The following is a 16,278-nucleotide window of genomic DNA, read 5'->3' on the forward strand; positions in this document are numbered from 1 at the left end:
TAAACATGATACAGGCGACATGGCGGTTTAAAATACAAAAGTTTTAAAATATAAAACTTGTGCTGAATATGGCAAGAGATATCTAAAAAGCATGTTTAGACAACTGCCCTGTTTACTGCTCCTGTTTGATGCTGTACCAAGTGGTTACAACAGAGAGGCTCACTGATCACCCAGAACAGCAGCTAAGCCATAAAATGTGATGACAGGAGGTTGAATGCCAAATGAGATCAAACCTTCACTCTGAGGGCTGAGTGAAGTGACAGAGTTTGTATTAGCGGGAAGCCAGGGCAAGGAATCTCACTGTCTCTGAATTTCTACCCCCAGCTTTTAGAGGGAGTGAGGGAAAAACAAGTAATTAATTAGCAACAAGCAGTTTTTCAATAAGCATGAATTTTGCTCATAAAATGATCTAGCAATCATATTCCATCAAGTCTATAAAGAATATTTAGTTCCAACACATTTTCAAAGTATTGTTTCTATTTTTATAGGAAATAATGGCAAGCAGTAACACCTGCACCTAATCTGATCTTCACCTACTGATCACATCATTAAGATATTTCAGACATAAAGGAAATGAAGATGAGCAAAAAGGACAACTTTTAAAGATTGCTTCACTGCTCTTATATTTCTTATATTTGTGATTATACTTTCAGTTTTACTGTGTACATGAACTAGATTGTTTTGGACAGTTCCTCACTGCTTCTGTGGAAAAAAACAATATATAAGATCATGGCAAAAGTTACAGCTTTTTTATTTGTCTGTATAAAATGCGCTGGTTTTGGCTGGGGTGGGGTTAATTTTCCTCTCAGTGTTTGGTGTGGGGCAGTGTTTTGGATTTGTGCTGAGCACAGTGATGATAATATAGGGATGTTTTTGTTACTGCTGAGCAGGGTTTACACAGAACCAAGGCCTTTTCTGCTTTTCCTGCTGCCACACTGGTGAGGAGACTGGTGTGCATGGGAGGCTGGGAGGAGACACAGCCAGGACAGGTGACCCAAACTGAGCACAGGGATATTCCAGACCCTGGGACATCATGGATCAGAGTGTGAAGTGGCAGAAAGAAGGAGCAAGGGGGGATGTTTGGAGTGATGGGGTTTGTCTGCCCAAGTCACCGTTAGCTGTGATGGAGTCCTGGAGATGCCTGAACCCCTGCCTGCCCTTGGGAATTCTTTGAGTTCTTTGTTTTCCTTTGCTTTTCTTGTGTGGCTTTTAATTTCCATATCAAATTGTCTTTATCTCAGCCCACGAGTTTTCCACCTTTTACCCTTCCAGTTCTCTCCCTGATCCTGCTGGTGGGGGAGAGAGTGAGTGAGTGGCTGCCTGGGGCTTGGCTGCTGCCTGGGGTGAAACCATGAGAAATGTATATATATAAAAATGACATGACATGCAGATCAATTCTTACACCTCTTGTTCTTCCAAATCCTTCTTTTTATAATCACTAGAAATGTTTTGAGGCATAGCAAGCTTCCAGAAGGGAAAATAAAAATAGTTCCTTGCTGGGAACAGTAATGTCTGCAATATCCTTTACAAAATAAAGATCTGTCAAGTACATCTACAGGAAAATCATAGCATATGGCAAATTTTTTTGAATGAAACTGTAAACAAGTGATCCTCATTTCATATTTCTAAACAAGGTCTTTAATGTGAGATAGACACTATTTCTTCAAGAAATGGTATGGCTTTTTCTGATATCTATATTAACATAAAACAGATGCTCACACATATTTGTGGGGGATATGAGCAAAGAAAATTAATTTCTTTTGTAAACAATTGAAGATATGAATAATTTACCTGTGTGTTCTGAAATTAGAAAGCATATCTGAGAAGTAATCAATAGAAATAATTACTAGGAAAAATATTTAAAATAGGTACAGAAATCTACTTATCTGCTATACTTCAGCATATAATCATTTTAAATCATTAAAGTATGCAATTGCTGTTATAATCCAAGCCTTATAATTACACCAGATAAATCAAATAAATCAATTATCATATGCAAGTAAAAAATAAATTTTGGTACAATTACAGCACTAAAGGCAATTTGTTCCTTTCATATCCTGTGTCAGATCAGATATGACCAGAAGTAACACCTAAAATTTCATTCAGGATAATGAACAAATAATTTAATTCTTTCCAGATAGCTTTTTAATTGAAAATTACTGTTTTCTGTATTTTCCCATGAAAATTTTCCCAGAAACTACAGACCACAATTATCTTAAAAAACGCCAGACAAACAACAAATAAACAAAAGCAAAAAACAATAAACAATAAACAATCCCCATGAACAAAACAAAAAATTAGTTAAAATGACTGAAAAGGCTGAAGATAAACATAAGTGTATTTAGAATTAAATACTTTTCTTTTTTGTTTTCTGTTATTTTGGTAAAAATTAAAACAAGTTAAAATTGACCAACTCTTTGATTTTTGGAATTTCTTTCCTCTTCTTTTTCTTAACTGATCCTTCAAACTATAGAAATTTTATTTTCAAAATAATTTTATTAGAAATTACATATTTTTCCACTCTGGTACTTCATGTTGTAGGAAACTGTGACTTGCTGCAGATAAAATAAGTAACAATAATAGTTTAAATATATATTAAGGGTTAAGAAGCTACATACCTTGAGGTTGTTTAACCAGAAGATGAAAAACAGATTCCTCACAGGTGGCCTGAGATAGGACAGATGCATTCAGATGCTTATTCAACAGCCCCTGATCTAAAAGGAAATTAAAAAATTATTTGTGGAAACCCATTCAGAATTCAAAATTGATGGAAAAATTTCCCTAATGAAACAGATTCACAGACAGGTTTTATAAAATACATCCTTGAATGGGAGCACATGACTCCTTTTTTCCTGCTCTGCTTCAAGTTTCTCTCAGTATTTTTCCTCATTGTGAAGTATAGATACAATATGGATATCTTTTTAAATATAATTAAAATGAAACAAAACAGCATCAACAAACACGAAGTTAAAAATATTTTCAGTTAAATAACAATTAGAGATTACAAAATAAACTGTTTCTAAATTAAAAAATCAAGTAGCAATGAAAGCCAATGGTGACATGGAGTGTAAAAGACACAAGTTCAGGACCAGCAGTACAGATACAGCTGCAGACAAGAACTGCTTTCTTGATGGCAAGAACTGGATCAACCAACAGATCCCTTCATGAAGACAGAGGATTTAGACATTATTTAGATTGTTTCACTGATCACTGTCAATGCTGTGGATAAATGAAAAACGAGATAGGAAAAACTGGTTTGAAGTCCAATTTTATAAACAGGTTTTGGAACCAAAGGAAATTCCTTTCAGGAAATATGTCTAGCAGCTAACTCCAAGAATCTGAGACCAACAGATTGACCATATCTGTATAGTATGTCATATTAAAATGTGGTAACACTAAATGATGAACTGCTGACAGGAAAATGGAGTACACAGGACTCATCCAACAGCCAGGAAAGACTGTTGGGGTTATGGAATAAAGTTAAGATAGCTTTAAGAAACAGAGTAACAATCAAAGGCATTCAGGAAGGCAGAGAACAGCTCTCTTGGCACTATCATTCTTGGTTCTTGGAAGACGAGAAACAATCCCCAAAATTATTTCATCTCAAGAACAAGGTTTCAGGTTTCAGAAACCAGCTTAGAGGTTCGAAGTAAGGTTTGCAAATTGTGAGGAAATAAAAAAAGAATTCAAGGGCCCTTGCCAAATATTAAATGATGGATGCATAAGAAAAGCCAACACACTCATTTTAATACAGCAATAAAACAACTGTATCACCTTCTTTCCTGACCTGAGAGACTGAAGTGGCAAAAACATGGCTATAGTGAAATCTCCCTCTCTAATGCTTATTATTCTGTAAGAATTATTTTCTATCTTTTTTTTCAGGATGTTAACAAGCTGAACACTTTAAATTTCCCCTACTAGAAGATTTTTGCAAACTTTAAAAGATACAGGTTTGGTTTTTTTTAGTTTATATCCTTCTACACATTCAGCTAAAAAGTAATTTTCACAAAATTATCTAACTAATCTCAAGATCTTTTTTTATCTGAAATATATAGTTTCACTGTATGAAATTAAAGGCATCAGGTTATTCTTCATGATGCTTCAAAATTGCATTGATCAGTTCAGAACTGCATTTATACATTGCACATTATCTTTTTAATTCGTAGCTAAAATAATAATTTGAATTATGTCAGAATCAGCACAAAGTGATGTTAGCACTTGTATTCTAAATTGACTAGATGACTTAAAATAGTATTTCTAGTATTTCTTCAAATCTTTAGTATTTCACTCTAACGTTCACACACACACACACACACACACACATATATATATATGTGGAATAATACTTAGTCCAATATATTTTGTCTGAAGGAAAAATGACTAAGTAGCAGACTTGTCTTTGAGTGCTTAGTTTAATTGCATAAAGTCTCAGGAAGCAGTTTGAAAATATTTTGCAAAGTACATTTAAAAAATTGCAATTCCAGTTTGGAAATCTTTGAATGGGAAAAGACACAGCCAACTCCCTGTGAATGCAGCCTTATCTTGGACATAGGGTAAGTTTTAATAAGCAATTTTATACACTGCCCAGATATCAGTTTTACTACTGCAGGTAACACTGCATTCCAGAGGAACCAATCCACCTCCCTTATCCAATTCCTAATTACTGCTGTAGCTTTAATCTTTTCTTTGAGCACAGCCCTTCAAACTCTGAAATTAATACCCTCTATAAAAGCTGTTGCAATTTTTTTCTTGAACTATACATTGTGACCACTGAAAATATGAAATAAATTGTCCACAGTGACAGAAATAAAGCATTATAGTATTAAAAATACTAATACTTAGGAATAATTCTTATGCAGGTTAACTCTGTGGGCCCTGGTAAACACTGAAGATTTTAGTAGTTTCAATTATTTATATTGTTTTTGTTGCTTCCAAAAAACCCTTTAGTAGAAAAACTATACAGTGGTATTTAGAGAAAAGCAATCTCATTCAACCTAAAACAGCTGAACTAGTGCAGGTTGCTAAACCATCTGTGACAAGAGTTTGCATACTCTGTAGTTCTGGTCACTGGCTCAGTTTGGGGAAAATCACCTGCTGTTAAATAAACATTACTTACATCACTACTCTTAATATAGCTGTGAATGCCAATGTGGAATAGGGCTGCACATTTAAGCATTGAAGGCTCTAAATCCTGGGAAGAAAACTTAATAGTGTTAAATTCAATAAGAAAATACTTAGTTTAAAGAGGCCCAGGGTGGTAGTATCAGTAGTTTTACTCGCTCTATAATTATCCCAAATAGAGGACTGTTTGTGCTACAACAGCAGTCAAAATTCACAGAAAGAAACATTTCTGAGGAATAATGCTCTTGGGTTTGACAAAGCCTCAGAAATGCAAATGAAAGCTTCCGAAATGGTCCGGATAGGACAATTCCCAATTAATGTCAATTTTAATTCCTGAACTCTGCCGTTCTAAACATAATTTCACACCTATATAGAGCAGACACTGCCTGTGGAATGTTACTTGAAAATAAGAGAGAACTTTGGTAATTTTCTTTAAAGCATGAAGTAAATATATAAATGTTGATGCTTATTGCTGTTACACCTTAATTGAAATGCCCTATTTTCAATGTTGACACACTGAATTCTCGTAAGAAGGGGCACATGGTCTAAAAGACAATTTCTAAAGATCTAGACCAATCAAGCACATCACTGATTTCTGAGTTGCTGCCTTCTGTTGATTTCCCCATTGCACCCTCTTTCTGGCCTCCACTAACATCAGCAGCAAGCCTGACACAGTTCTCAGGATATGTAAGGGCCAGAAATGCTAAACTGAACTTGTGCATCCAAAATTTTGCTTAAAAAACTAGATTTCTCTTCCTCTGGAAAGAAGGAAATAAGAATTCCAGGCAAGTATTCCTATACAAAGCAAATCACAGAATGAATATCTAAAAATGCAGCTTGAATGCATAAATCAACTATCTTGTCGTAATAAAAACAAAACAAATTTTATGTACAGGTCACCAAGAGCAACTGAATTACAAAAATTAACATTACAATTAATCTGATTTAAAAAATTCAAGATAGACTTCAAAGGACAGGTATAATTATCCTTTCATAAGAATTGCAGTATATAATTTATTTTTTTCAAAGATGACCTTTTGTAATTCTACAGATCAGAGAAACATTAGATCATCATGATATCAGGTCTACTGATGGGTAAAGAAAAATGAAGACTGAAAACTTCTAATGCATAAAAACAAACATTTGTCCTTCACTGTCTAAGCCAGATACTTCTGTCTCTGTCACTATTTCTGAACAACTCCCTGGGACAAGTTTATGCTCAACAGCTAGAAAGATGACTGTTATCACTAAAACAATTAAACAGTGCAGTTTCTCCTGTTTCTCAGAATTTCACAATCTACTATGCTTTAGTTACAATATTTAAGCTCCATAAATACTTTTTTTTTAATTAAGTTGCATCACAGATAAGTTTGATTATTCTTCTCCATTATTTTGTGAACAGCACACTGGATTAGTATTCTTACAAATTATACCTCAAAGTATTGGAATACTAAACTGAGCTGTCTGGCACTAGATTTATTCTCAATAAGACAAGCAGTTTGCATCTCTGAACTGCTCTTGTTGTACAAATCAGAATCCCAGCTTGCACTTTCCACTAGAATAAAGCATCCTGCATTTATGAGATGCAACAGGAATCTTCATACAACAGATGAAATACACTCCTACACTTCAAAAGTTTATATGATCAGTTATTTCCTGGTCAAACGGGGTGGATTACACCGCTAGTAATTCACAGCACTTCTAATTCACACAGTCTGGGCTAAGATAAGCACAGAGGGTAGATGGAGCAAGGGAAAATTACAGAGGGTTAACATTTTAGCATGAAAATTGCATTACTAATAATGTAAAAGTTCACTTTGTCTTCAGCTGTTCCAGGAATGATGTGCTGATGAACAAAGCAATTCAAAACTGAGGTACACCAACAATTTATCAAGGTACCTCTGCATTGAAGCTCTACCATCCATCATGTCAGTTCCTCTCCCTAATTTACATTGCAATCTCTATCATCATGCATGTCATTAATAAAGGTCTTGAATAACACAGGCCCCAAGGCTGACCCTGGGGTGCAATGATCATTACCAGCCAGCAGCTGAATGCCAAGATGTTGATCACCATCATCTGAGACCAACAGTTCAGCCAAGCTTCCAATCCACTCAGCAGTCTGTTCGTCAGGCCTAGACTCCCTTAGCTTCCAAAAAAGAATGTTACAGGATACAATGACAAAGTCTTACTAAATCATAGTGTATTACATTCACTGCTCCTCCTTTATTTGCATAATCACTCATTTCCATACAGAAGGCAATCACATTTGTCAATCATGATTTGCACTTGAGAAATCCATTTGACTACTCCTGATTACCCTCTCGACCTTCATGGGCTTGGACATGGACTGTAAGAGAACATGCAAATCATGGGCTACACAGACTGCAGTAGTGTCCAATGACCCCACCAGAGGTTCAGGTGAGGCTGATCATTCCAGTGCTCCTCCAGTCTTCCTTCTATCACTTTTCAAAGGAAGAAACAACAAAGCCTTTTCCCAGTCAACAGAAAAATCTCCTGATCAACATGAACTTTCACAGAAAACAACAGTCTCACAATCATATTGGCCAACTGTTTTATTACATTGCAAATTTCACCTGGATTTCTGGATCTGAATACCTCCAGCTGCTCTAAATCCACAGCCTGTCACTCCCCTACAGGCTGCCCATTTCCCCCTCCAAACACGAAGGTCACCTACCACAGCATTCATCCAGCTGGTGAGGCTCCTGCCATTCACACTGCAGTGCCAGGGAGACACCTCCACAATTCCTGACTGCCTCAGACCAGAGCTGCAGCTTCCACCCTCCCAGCTTCCATCTGGATTACAGAAGCAATGGCTGCACAATCAGAATGACTGCTCAAGAGCAGCTCCTGTGGTGTGCAGTCAACATTTACCCCCCTTTTCTAACTGTGAGAAGCCTTGCTAACTTTGGAGCCTTGTGTACATGCACTGAATGCCACCTGCTGCAGCAGCTGCCCTGTCTCTGAGTGCAGAGCCAGTGCACAGCGCTCCTTGTCACTTAAGGACAGCCAGATGCCAGGTAAGTAGGAAGCTGGACAAGATTCTGCTTCTCTCAATTCCAGGCTCCCCCCTTCTCTGCCAGCTATCCTGCTCAGCATCTGAATTCTGGTAAAGTCTCCAAGATCCTGGCCATGATTCCCTTGGTCTGTAAGCACTGAATATTTTGCATCCTGCTGCTTCTTTCTCTTTTCCAGAAGAGAACATCAACTGAAATTCACAAGAGAACTGGTCATTTACAAATAGTACTCTCTTTTGTGACAGTCATAAATTTCAGCAGTTAAACAGAGGAAACTGCACTGAAGTCTGACAAAAAATCCTGGTCAGCAAAAGTACAGAGTGTTTAGTCATGAGACCAAGATGCTCCTGACCTTTTAGGTAAACATATTTCCAAGATCCCCCACATATGAACCATGTATGTGGACAAAGCTGTATTTCTTTATTTCTAATTCATGTTCAGAAAGAGGATCAAAAAGTGTGAGTTTAATGCAACAAAAAAACATGAATCTACAGCTTTTTAAAATCACATTTCTTCACTTATTCTATGTGTCTCAAACCCTGAATCACAGCATGAGTGTGTAAATATGGCTTAAAACTTACCTTTGAACAGGCTTGATTTTACTATTCTCTTATGGTTTAGTTGCTATTTCTCTTACATTTATTTACTTATGAAAATAAAACTGGAACGTTTATCTTCAATTTTTGTTATTTGCAGATGCCAGGACATGCTTTGGCACCTGTTTTCTGATGCTACCTACATGTTATGTTTGAGTAGGTAGAGATTCACAGAACCTTTTGAAGCCTTCTGATGCACTCGAAGTGAAATTTCCTTTTTGACTGAGTAAATTTTAGTCATCAGTGAGAATGTGGGATTTAGAACCTGAGTTCCTACAGCATTTGTGAAATCCCAATATGGACAGTTACTTGTCAATCTCTGGCAATTCTGGATCTCAGATTATCCTTTAAAGCATGTTTGAAAATATTGATGAAACCTACTTGCTTGGAAGATCATCAGAAAAAAAACCCCAAAAGATCCCAAAGAAAACCTTAAAAATGTTTTGTCCTTGCTGTCTTACTAACTCCTTTAGTTATCCAGAATCTGACCAAGTAATATAAAATACTTAAAGTTAATTGAGGAACAAAAGCAAAGCATTAGTTATGTGGCTTAGGCACAGCTACCAAAACACATCCCAGAGTCTCCTGTTGCCAAAGTGCTACAGTGCAGTACACAGCCAGCCAGCAGCTGCACATCCACATGAGGCTGCATGACCGAAGCGTTCTCCTGTGCACAGCTGTTACAGGTTTGTGTTCTTCCCTATCTCCCACAGCACACTCTACGGAGTTTTCGGGGTGGGTGTGGACTATACACAAGAACTCTATTGCCAACAAATGGAACGAGAAAAATTTAATCACATCCTTTTCACACTTCTAATGCAACCCAAAGAGCTGAAATTCCTTCCCCCGCTCAAAAAAAAAAAAAAATTCCAAAGCCCTGTACCTGCCAGCACGATATCTACCACCACATTCTCAGCAGTGGGATTTCTGAAGGATATGATGGCAGAGGAGTACTCTCCAATGCAGGCACTGGTGGTGGTGGTTTCCATGCGCTCAGGAGGAACTCCAGACCCCGTCAGGTGAAATATCCTCTCTCCAAACTGTGAATGGAAAGTGCCATTGTTTATTATTTAATGAGGCAGAGCTAAATGTTTTCAAGTATTTTGCCTACTTTCTTCCGCTGTTTTGTGTATCTCCTCTAAGTGAACTTTAAATTTTGCTTTCTTTTTTCTTTCTTCAAGCTGTTGTTACTCTAAGTATTGCTATCTGGACATCAATACTTTCATTCTAGGAGATGTTCACATCTCCTTTTTGTGTTTAATTTCTGTACTACCTCAAGCACACAGTATTTAACTTCCATCAGCTGCTCAGAGCTTTCAGTGCAGGGAATGGAAAGATGTAGTTAGTTCCAAAAGCAGAATTCAAAGCACATGTATTAAAACCTGAAAGCAGATACAGTGAGAAGTTCTCTTCAGAAGAAAAAGGAAGAAAGAAAATAATTATTTGGTGGGACAGCAGTAGAATCACACAACAAGCTAAAAGTGTTACTCCAAAGATAATAATGAACATTAACCTTTAGACACAGAAAAATCAAGGATATTGGAAAGAAATAGTAGATCTAAAATTTCTGTGGACCATCAGGTTTCAGAGAAAGACATTGTGTCCTCTTGAACTGACCTTGGATATAAACTATTCATATTAAAATTGCTGTCTCCTTTTTTTTATCCTTACTAAATATTTAAGAGAGATTCTGAAAATAAATGCTATGCCAACAACACCTGCAAATAGCCGGTCTTTTCAACATACTTTTTCAGGACAAAAAATTGCCACATGACTTCCTTCAGTATTTGTTTTCTTCATATAAAAGAATATTTGCTTTTTTAGTATTGCTTAAAACACTACTGAAAACTGCTGGTAGCACTCAACTGGAATAATTCATAGGTCAGCAGTGTTTTAGGATATCTGAAACTCAAAAAAAAAAAATACAGAGAAGAAATTGCACAGAAAGCAAAGGCTTCATTTAACCACATCTTGCATGATGAAATATTACCATTTACATTGTACTATCAGTTTTTCTTTTTTATTCCAGCTGTAATTTAATAACACTTAGTAGGTCATGTTGATGACTCATGTCTCTTTATTTACTAGTTTCTCATTCAACTTCAGGAAAATTCACAGAAAAAAAAGAAGTCAACAATTCTAAGGTGTTCAAAGTAAAAAACATTTTCAGATAAAATGAAAGGAAGAATTCACTTTATCAAGTGAGTGATCTTCTAAAATTCAGATTGGATAAAAAACTGAAACAATTTAATTTTGGGGAGGTTGGGAATAACACCAAGAAATTTAATTTCAGAGGTGACACCTAAGAAGTGTCAGTCTTCAAGTGTTAAAACTAGCAGAACTCACTACTGAGCAAGCTAAAATTATTCATTACCTGTTCTAGCTCCTAGGCCATTATGCCACATTTTAATACTGTAAACAGAACAATTTCTGTGTAAAACTAAGGATAAAACAAATTATAAGTTTTTAACATCATTGCATTTACTCTTTCATTGGGCATCCAGTCACTAAAGTTCACCTTGACCTACAGGCTGAATCTTTTACTACCTTGCCTATCATAAATAGTACCTAATCTGAATCCCAAGTGTTGTGGGTACAAGCACATTATCATACCTGCGAGCATTTCAAGGTTATTGTTGCCTTGTGATTGCGTCTTCCAAGGGCAGAGGGACAGAATCTCACAGGCAGCTGACTGGTGGAGTGAGGAGGAATAGCCAGCTGCACAAACACAAGAAAGAAGCAAAAGAAAGGACGGGTAAGGGAGGGGAAATCAATTTTTTTGAGTCTCTGTTTTGCGCTTTGTATCAACAGTGCTGATGTGTATGTGATTAATGTGTTCCACCAGAAGCATTTCCCAATCTCAGCCAGCGAGTTACCGCAGCAAACAATGCCAGGGGCAGTCCCTGCACGTCCACTGCCCAGCAGCTCCAGGGCTGAGGCTAGAATTGCTCCAAGGACACGGGCAGCAGATCTCAAAAACAATTCCAACAGCACTGTGGCGTGATGGCACTGAAGGGTTATCACAGTGACCCCCACGGACACAAACTGCCTCAGAAAGGAAGTACATGCCAGGTTTTAATAATCCAGTGCTTTGTCTCTCTTCTGCTTACCTTTAGCAAAATCAACACTAAATAATGTTGCAGGTTTTCTCTTCACCTCAAGTATTCTACTTGAGACTCAATTGCATAGGCAAAAGCAGAGGAGCTGACTACAATGGATTAATATCTGTTTTCAAGAAGCAGATAACCAGTAAATTAATTGAATCATGAAGACTAAAAATGCCAATGCATTTAGAGTGTGATCAGCCAGAATCACTGAATACACAATTACTAGGACTATTTCTTTAAAAAAACCCAGGTCTTAGTCTTTTAATATTATATATGTATAAATAACATTTGCACGTAAGAAGAGATAAAAAGGTAACCAATTGATATCATGAGCAGTTAACCTATGTTTCATAAAATGAATATAATTTGCAATAAATGAAAGTCAAAGCAACACCCTACAACAGCTGGAACTGACAAAACACACATAAAACTACCAACTCCTGGTGCTCAGCATGACTGAAACAGAAACTCCAGCAGAAGGCACTGTCCAAGTGTGCGCCATCTCTTAAGTTCCATGGCCTTCACTGGCCCGTTCCCAGGTGGGCCTTCCAGTCACTTGGCCAATCAGAGTCCAATTAGCACTGCCCCAATGTGTGATTGATAAGTAACAATGCCAATGAGAGGCCGGGTTAGCATGACCCCGGTATGTGATTGGTTGATTGACTGATTGATTGACTGACAGCTCAGTCAGGCTGGGGGGTCTGGGGTCACTGTCCCCACACAAAGCAAGGCCTGGCCCGTCCCCAGCCCCCGCACAGGGGCTTTGTCTTGGGACATTGATGTCATCCAGTCTCTGTTGAGATGGATGAATCCCATCCATCATCCAAGCCTTTGCTGCTTTTCCTCACTGCCCCATGGCTTTCCCTGCCATCCCACAGCTGGGCCCAGGCAGGAGCCATGCTGTTCCTGCCCTTGCCAGTCATCCCCTGGGTGTATTTATAAGGTAGAGTTACCTGGAATAAAACACCCATCCTTCCAAACACTGTTAAAATGATAGCATATAAAAGTAAATCTTCAACTGAAAGGCCTTCAGGGTGCACCATATGGCATAATACAGTAGTTCTACAATTTTTATAAGGTTATTTGGTTAGTATAGCTATCAAATATTGTCCAATTAGAAGAGCAGTTGGTTAGGTAATTTTACCCCAGGTACTGCCCCATTGGAATTAGTCCAGGGGCTTCTTTGCCCCATTTCTTGTGTCTTCTCAGATTCTGGTTGGAAAACAAAACATCTTTGTAGGTTCTCTTCTTGAGAAAAAAACTAAACAGCATTTCAGGAATGTTTTAGGTTAGCTTATTGTTCTAAAATGTAGCGATAAAAGGGTAGGAAAATTACTAGAAGTTACAACCATGTATTAGCAGTCTCCAAAGCCACAAATATAGGAAAATATATAAAAAGCTAAAAATCTTTAGTCATCAGTACCAGCTCAATGAGGGACAGGGATGTTGGTGTGTCTTGACAACAGATATTCCTACTGATAGCAGTGGGAGGTAGGTTGTGCAGAAGAGAGGACAGAGCTCAGGTGTGCTCAAGTAACACACCTAAATTAAAATGTTATTTTCTTTTTTGGGAGAGAAAGTTTTTAAGTAATTCATCAGACTACTGCCATAACAGTTAATTAAACTTTCATTTGCAGTCCAGCTCCTACCTACTAGTCAGACCCATTTATCAAATGAAGACCTACAAATGGAGAAAGAACCACAGCAGAAAACACCCCCTCCCAAATACTTTTTAATGAAATTAAAAACTAGGTAAAGACAGGATGGCATAGACTAAGATTACATCATTAAATAAACACTAAGATTTTTAAATATTGAGTAATTTCAGTGTAAGGCGTTCACATTACCTAGAATAATAACTCTTCCACAGATATGCAAACAGACAGGAGTTCAATTTCCTATAAGTATTACTTGACATATTATCATTACTCAGAAAATCCACTGCCACAATGAATCAAAATAATCAACATGGAGCTATGATAATCCAGCAGACTGCCTGCTCTGAAAGCAGAAAGGATTGTTAATTTTTACACTATAGATTTGGTTTTAAAAATTAATTTTTAATTTTACAGTTTGATGTGCTGTGAATCCAAAAAGTAATTTGTTTTGAGATAAGCTAGGCAAAAAAAACTACGTACTTTCTACTGAAATAAAAAAAAATTGTTTCTAAAACTAGAATTGAAAATAATGCAAAAAAAAATATATTTTAAGAAGGTAATGGAATAATTCAATTAAATATGCTGATGCTAACACCCTACGTGCTTTCTAGAGAAATAAAAAAAAATAAATTGTTTCTAAAACTAAAATTGAAAACAATGCAAAAAATATATATTTTAAGAAGGTAATGGAATCATTCAATTAAATATGCTGATGCTAACACATCTCCTGCCTTTCATTTTGTTTACATAAACAAATGCCTTCCACAATAGTCATGTGAAAAGGAACTGTTATCATTGCTCTTCATAAGATCTCAGATATAACAGTTCAAATATAGAAACTGAGTCTGCAGTTAACTACAAATACATTGTTTCTGTTACAAAATGAAGAAAGGAGAGGAAATCTTTATATAAATCTAAAAGCTTGTTCTGTAATCTGTACAAAACAATACTCATGGTCATTAAGAAAATCCTTAAAGCTTGCACACAGAGATTGCACTCCTCTCTGCCAGCACTTTCCTATTAAGTTATTTGTCCTCAATAAAAGTTGTGTTTCAAAGCTAATCAGGAAAGAACTCAGCTTAATGGAAAAGGTTTAGGCTACTTCAAACCAGGAGAATAGCAAATTGAAGAGTTACAGTGAAAGCATGTTTCTTTTTAGCCATGGAGATGATCCTATTTGTAAGACTTTTTTGTACATTGTAAATATACGTGTATGCCAATATAATACACAAATATGTGAAATATATCAATATATTTATATAAAGGAAAAGCAGTAAATTGGGGGACACATTATCGATGATTGAAAATTTTCAGCTGTTAAATGCTGAACCTGAATCTTTTTCTGCTAAAGACAAAGAAAGCCGCAGTCAGGACAGAAACACAAAACTCAACATCCCAATGACTTTTTTCCCAGACACCCCTAATATCCAATATACTAATGAAAAACAAGTTGGAGTTTTACAGTAAACTTATGAAAATTCACTTTCATTTTGGCTTTTAGATAATTTGTCAGCATTTATAAAGATAAGTTAGTTAAAGTTTACAAGAAGGGAAACAAAAATTTAACATAGGTTGTTAAAAGAAAAAATCCAAATCCCATTAAAGGGAATCCTTGAAAGCTTTTACCAAATTTTTGAAAGAAATCCAAGATGTTATATTCCATTTAAACTGACTTAGGCTACAATTGCAAAGCCACCAGTAAGATATGCAGTCTTTTCTCATTTTTATCAGTTTACAAAGGGTAACAGAGCTGCTTCCAATTGACATGAAGCTGACGAAGGATTTAAAGCCTTTGAATTTCATTTAGACTTCATTATGCACACTGAAGTTCAGGAATACTTGAGCCTAATCCAATTGGACCTCAGGAAAGCGTGTTATTAATGATGTCCATACTTGAAGTTGAATCAGATCTAAAGAAAATAATCCTTTGTGATATTTCAGTAATGCCCTTTGTTTCAAACTGAAACTGGAACAAACAAACTTCCACACACATGGAAGTGATAATAATATTGGATTTTTTTTAAATTCCAAAATATTGGTCAATATTTTGGTTATTAATTTTAGGCAAATATCTCAAGAGAAGAAAAAAAAATCTTTGATACCACTATATTATCTGGTTTATCTAACGTAAGTCAGGGATTGAAGAAATCGATTTGAGACATTTTCTGATCGACAACCCAGTATATTCAAAAGTCCTACATCTTAGATGACATAAAAACAAATATGGAAATATACATGAAATATCAGTTATTGACCTGACTCTACTGTCTTCAAATATAATGTATTTTCATTGCCCAATCCCATCTTCAATGTATTGTTTGAATAATTTGCTCTTTTCTGCTGCCTTTTATCTGAGGGTTGCACAAATGGTAATCTTTCTGCTGACAAGGAAGCATTATTTTCTTGCTTTAAAGAAAACAGAAACTTGAATGATTAAGATGGGAAACTTCGTCCACATGTAGCAAAGGCTTTGAAATGGGTATTAATATAAACCAATACCTGGAACACAGAATATGGTTTATAAGCAGTAATCTTCTGGAAACTGAATGCAGTGTTGTGTGGAGGTACTAAGCCTAGCATGCAAACTATTCAGGAGAAGCAAAAACATGTGGAGTGCTGTGTCCAATTCTGAGCTCCCCAGTCCAAGAAAGACAAGGAATTACTGGAGAGGGTCCAGCAGAGGCCACAAAAGAGATTATGGGTCTGGAGCATCTCTAATGAGGAGAAACAGTGGGAGCTGGGCCTGTTCAGTCTGGAC

The 16,278-nt window shown here is 36.5% G+C and overlaps 1 protein-coding gene across 1 annotated transcript in view; it reads right to left on the minus strand.

Annotated features, from left to right (window-relative positions):
- Positions 1–16,278, minus strand: part of CFAP47 (cilia and flagella associated protein 47) — a gene marked incomplete at its 5' end in the record, with an annotated part of 258,098 nt that overhangs the window by 58,447 nt on the left and 183,373 nt on the right. The window contains 3 exons of the mRNA XM_031060192.1: positions 2,619–2,714; positions 9,639–9,795; positions 11,369–11,473. Of these exons, the coding sequence (XP_030916052.1) occupies positions 2,619–2,714; positions 9,639–9,795; positions 11,369–11,473 (358 nt within the window). The remainder of the gene's footprint in view (positions 1–2,618; positions 2,715–9,638; positions 9,796–11,368; positions 11,474–16,278) is intronic.

Source organism: Geospiza fortis, unplaced genomic scaffold (assembly GCF_000277835.1).
Source record: "Geospiza fortis unplaced genomic scaffold, GeoFor_1.0 scaffold20, whole genome shotgun sequence".
Taxonomy (NCBI): Eukaryota; Metazoa; Chordata; class Aves; order Passeriformes; family Thraupidae; genus Geospiza; species Geospiza fortis.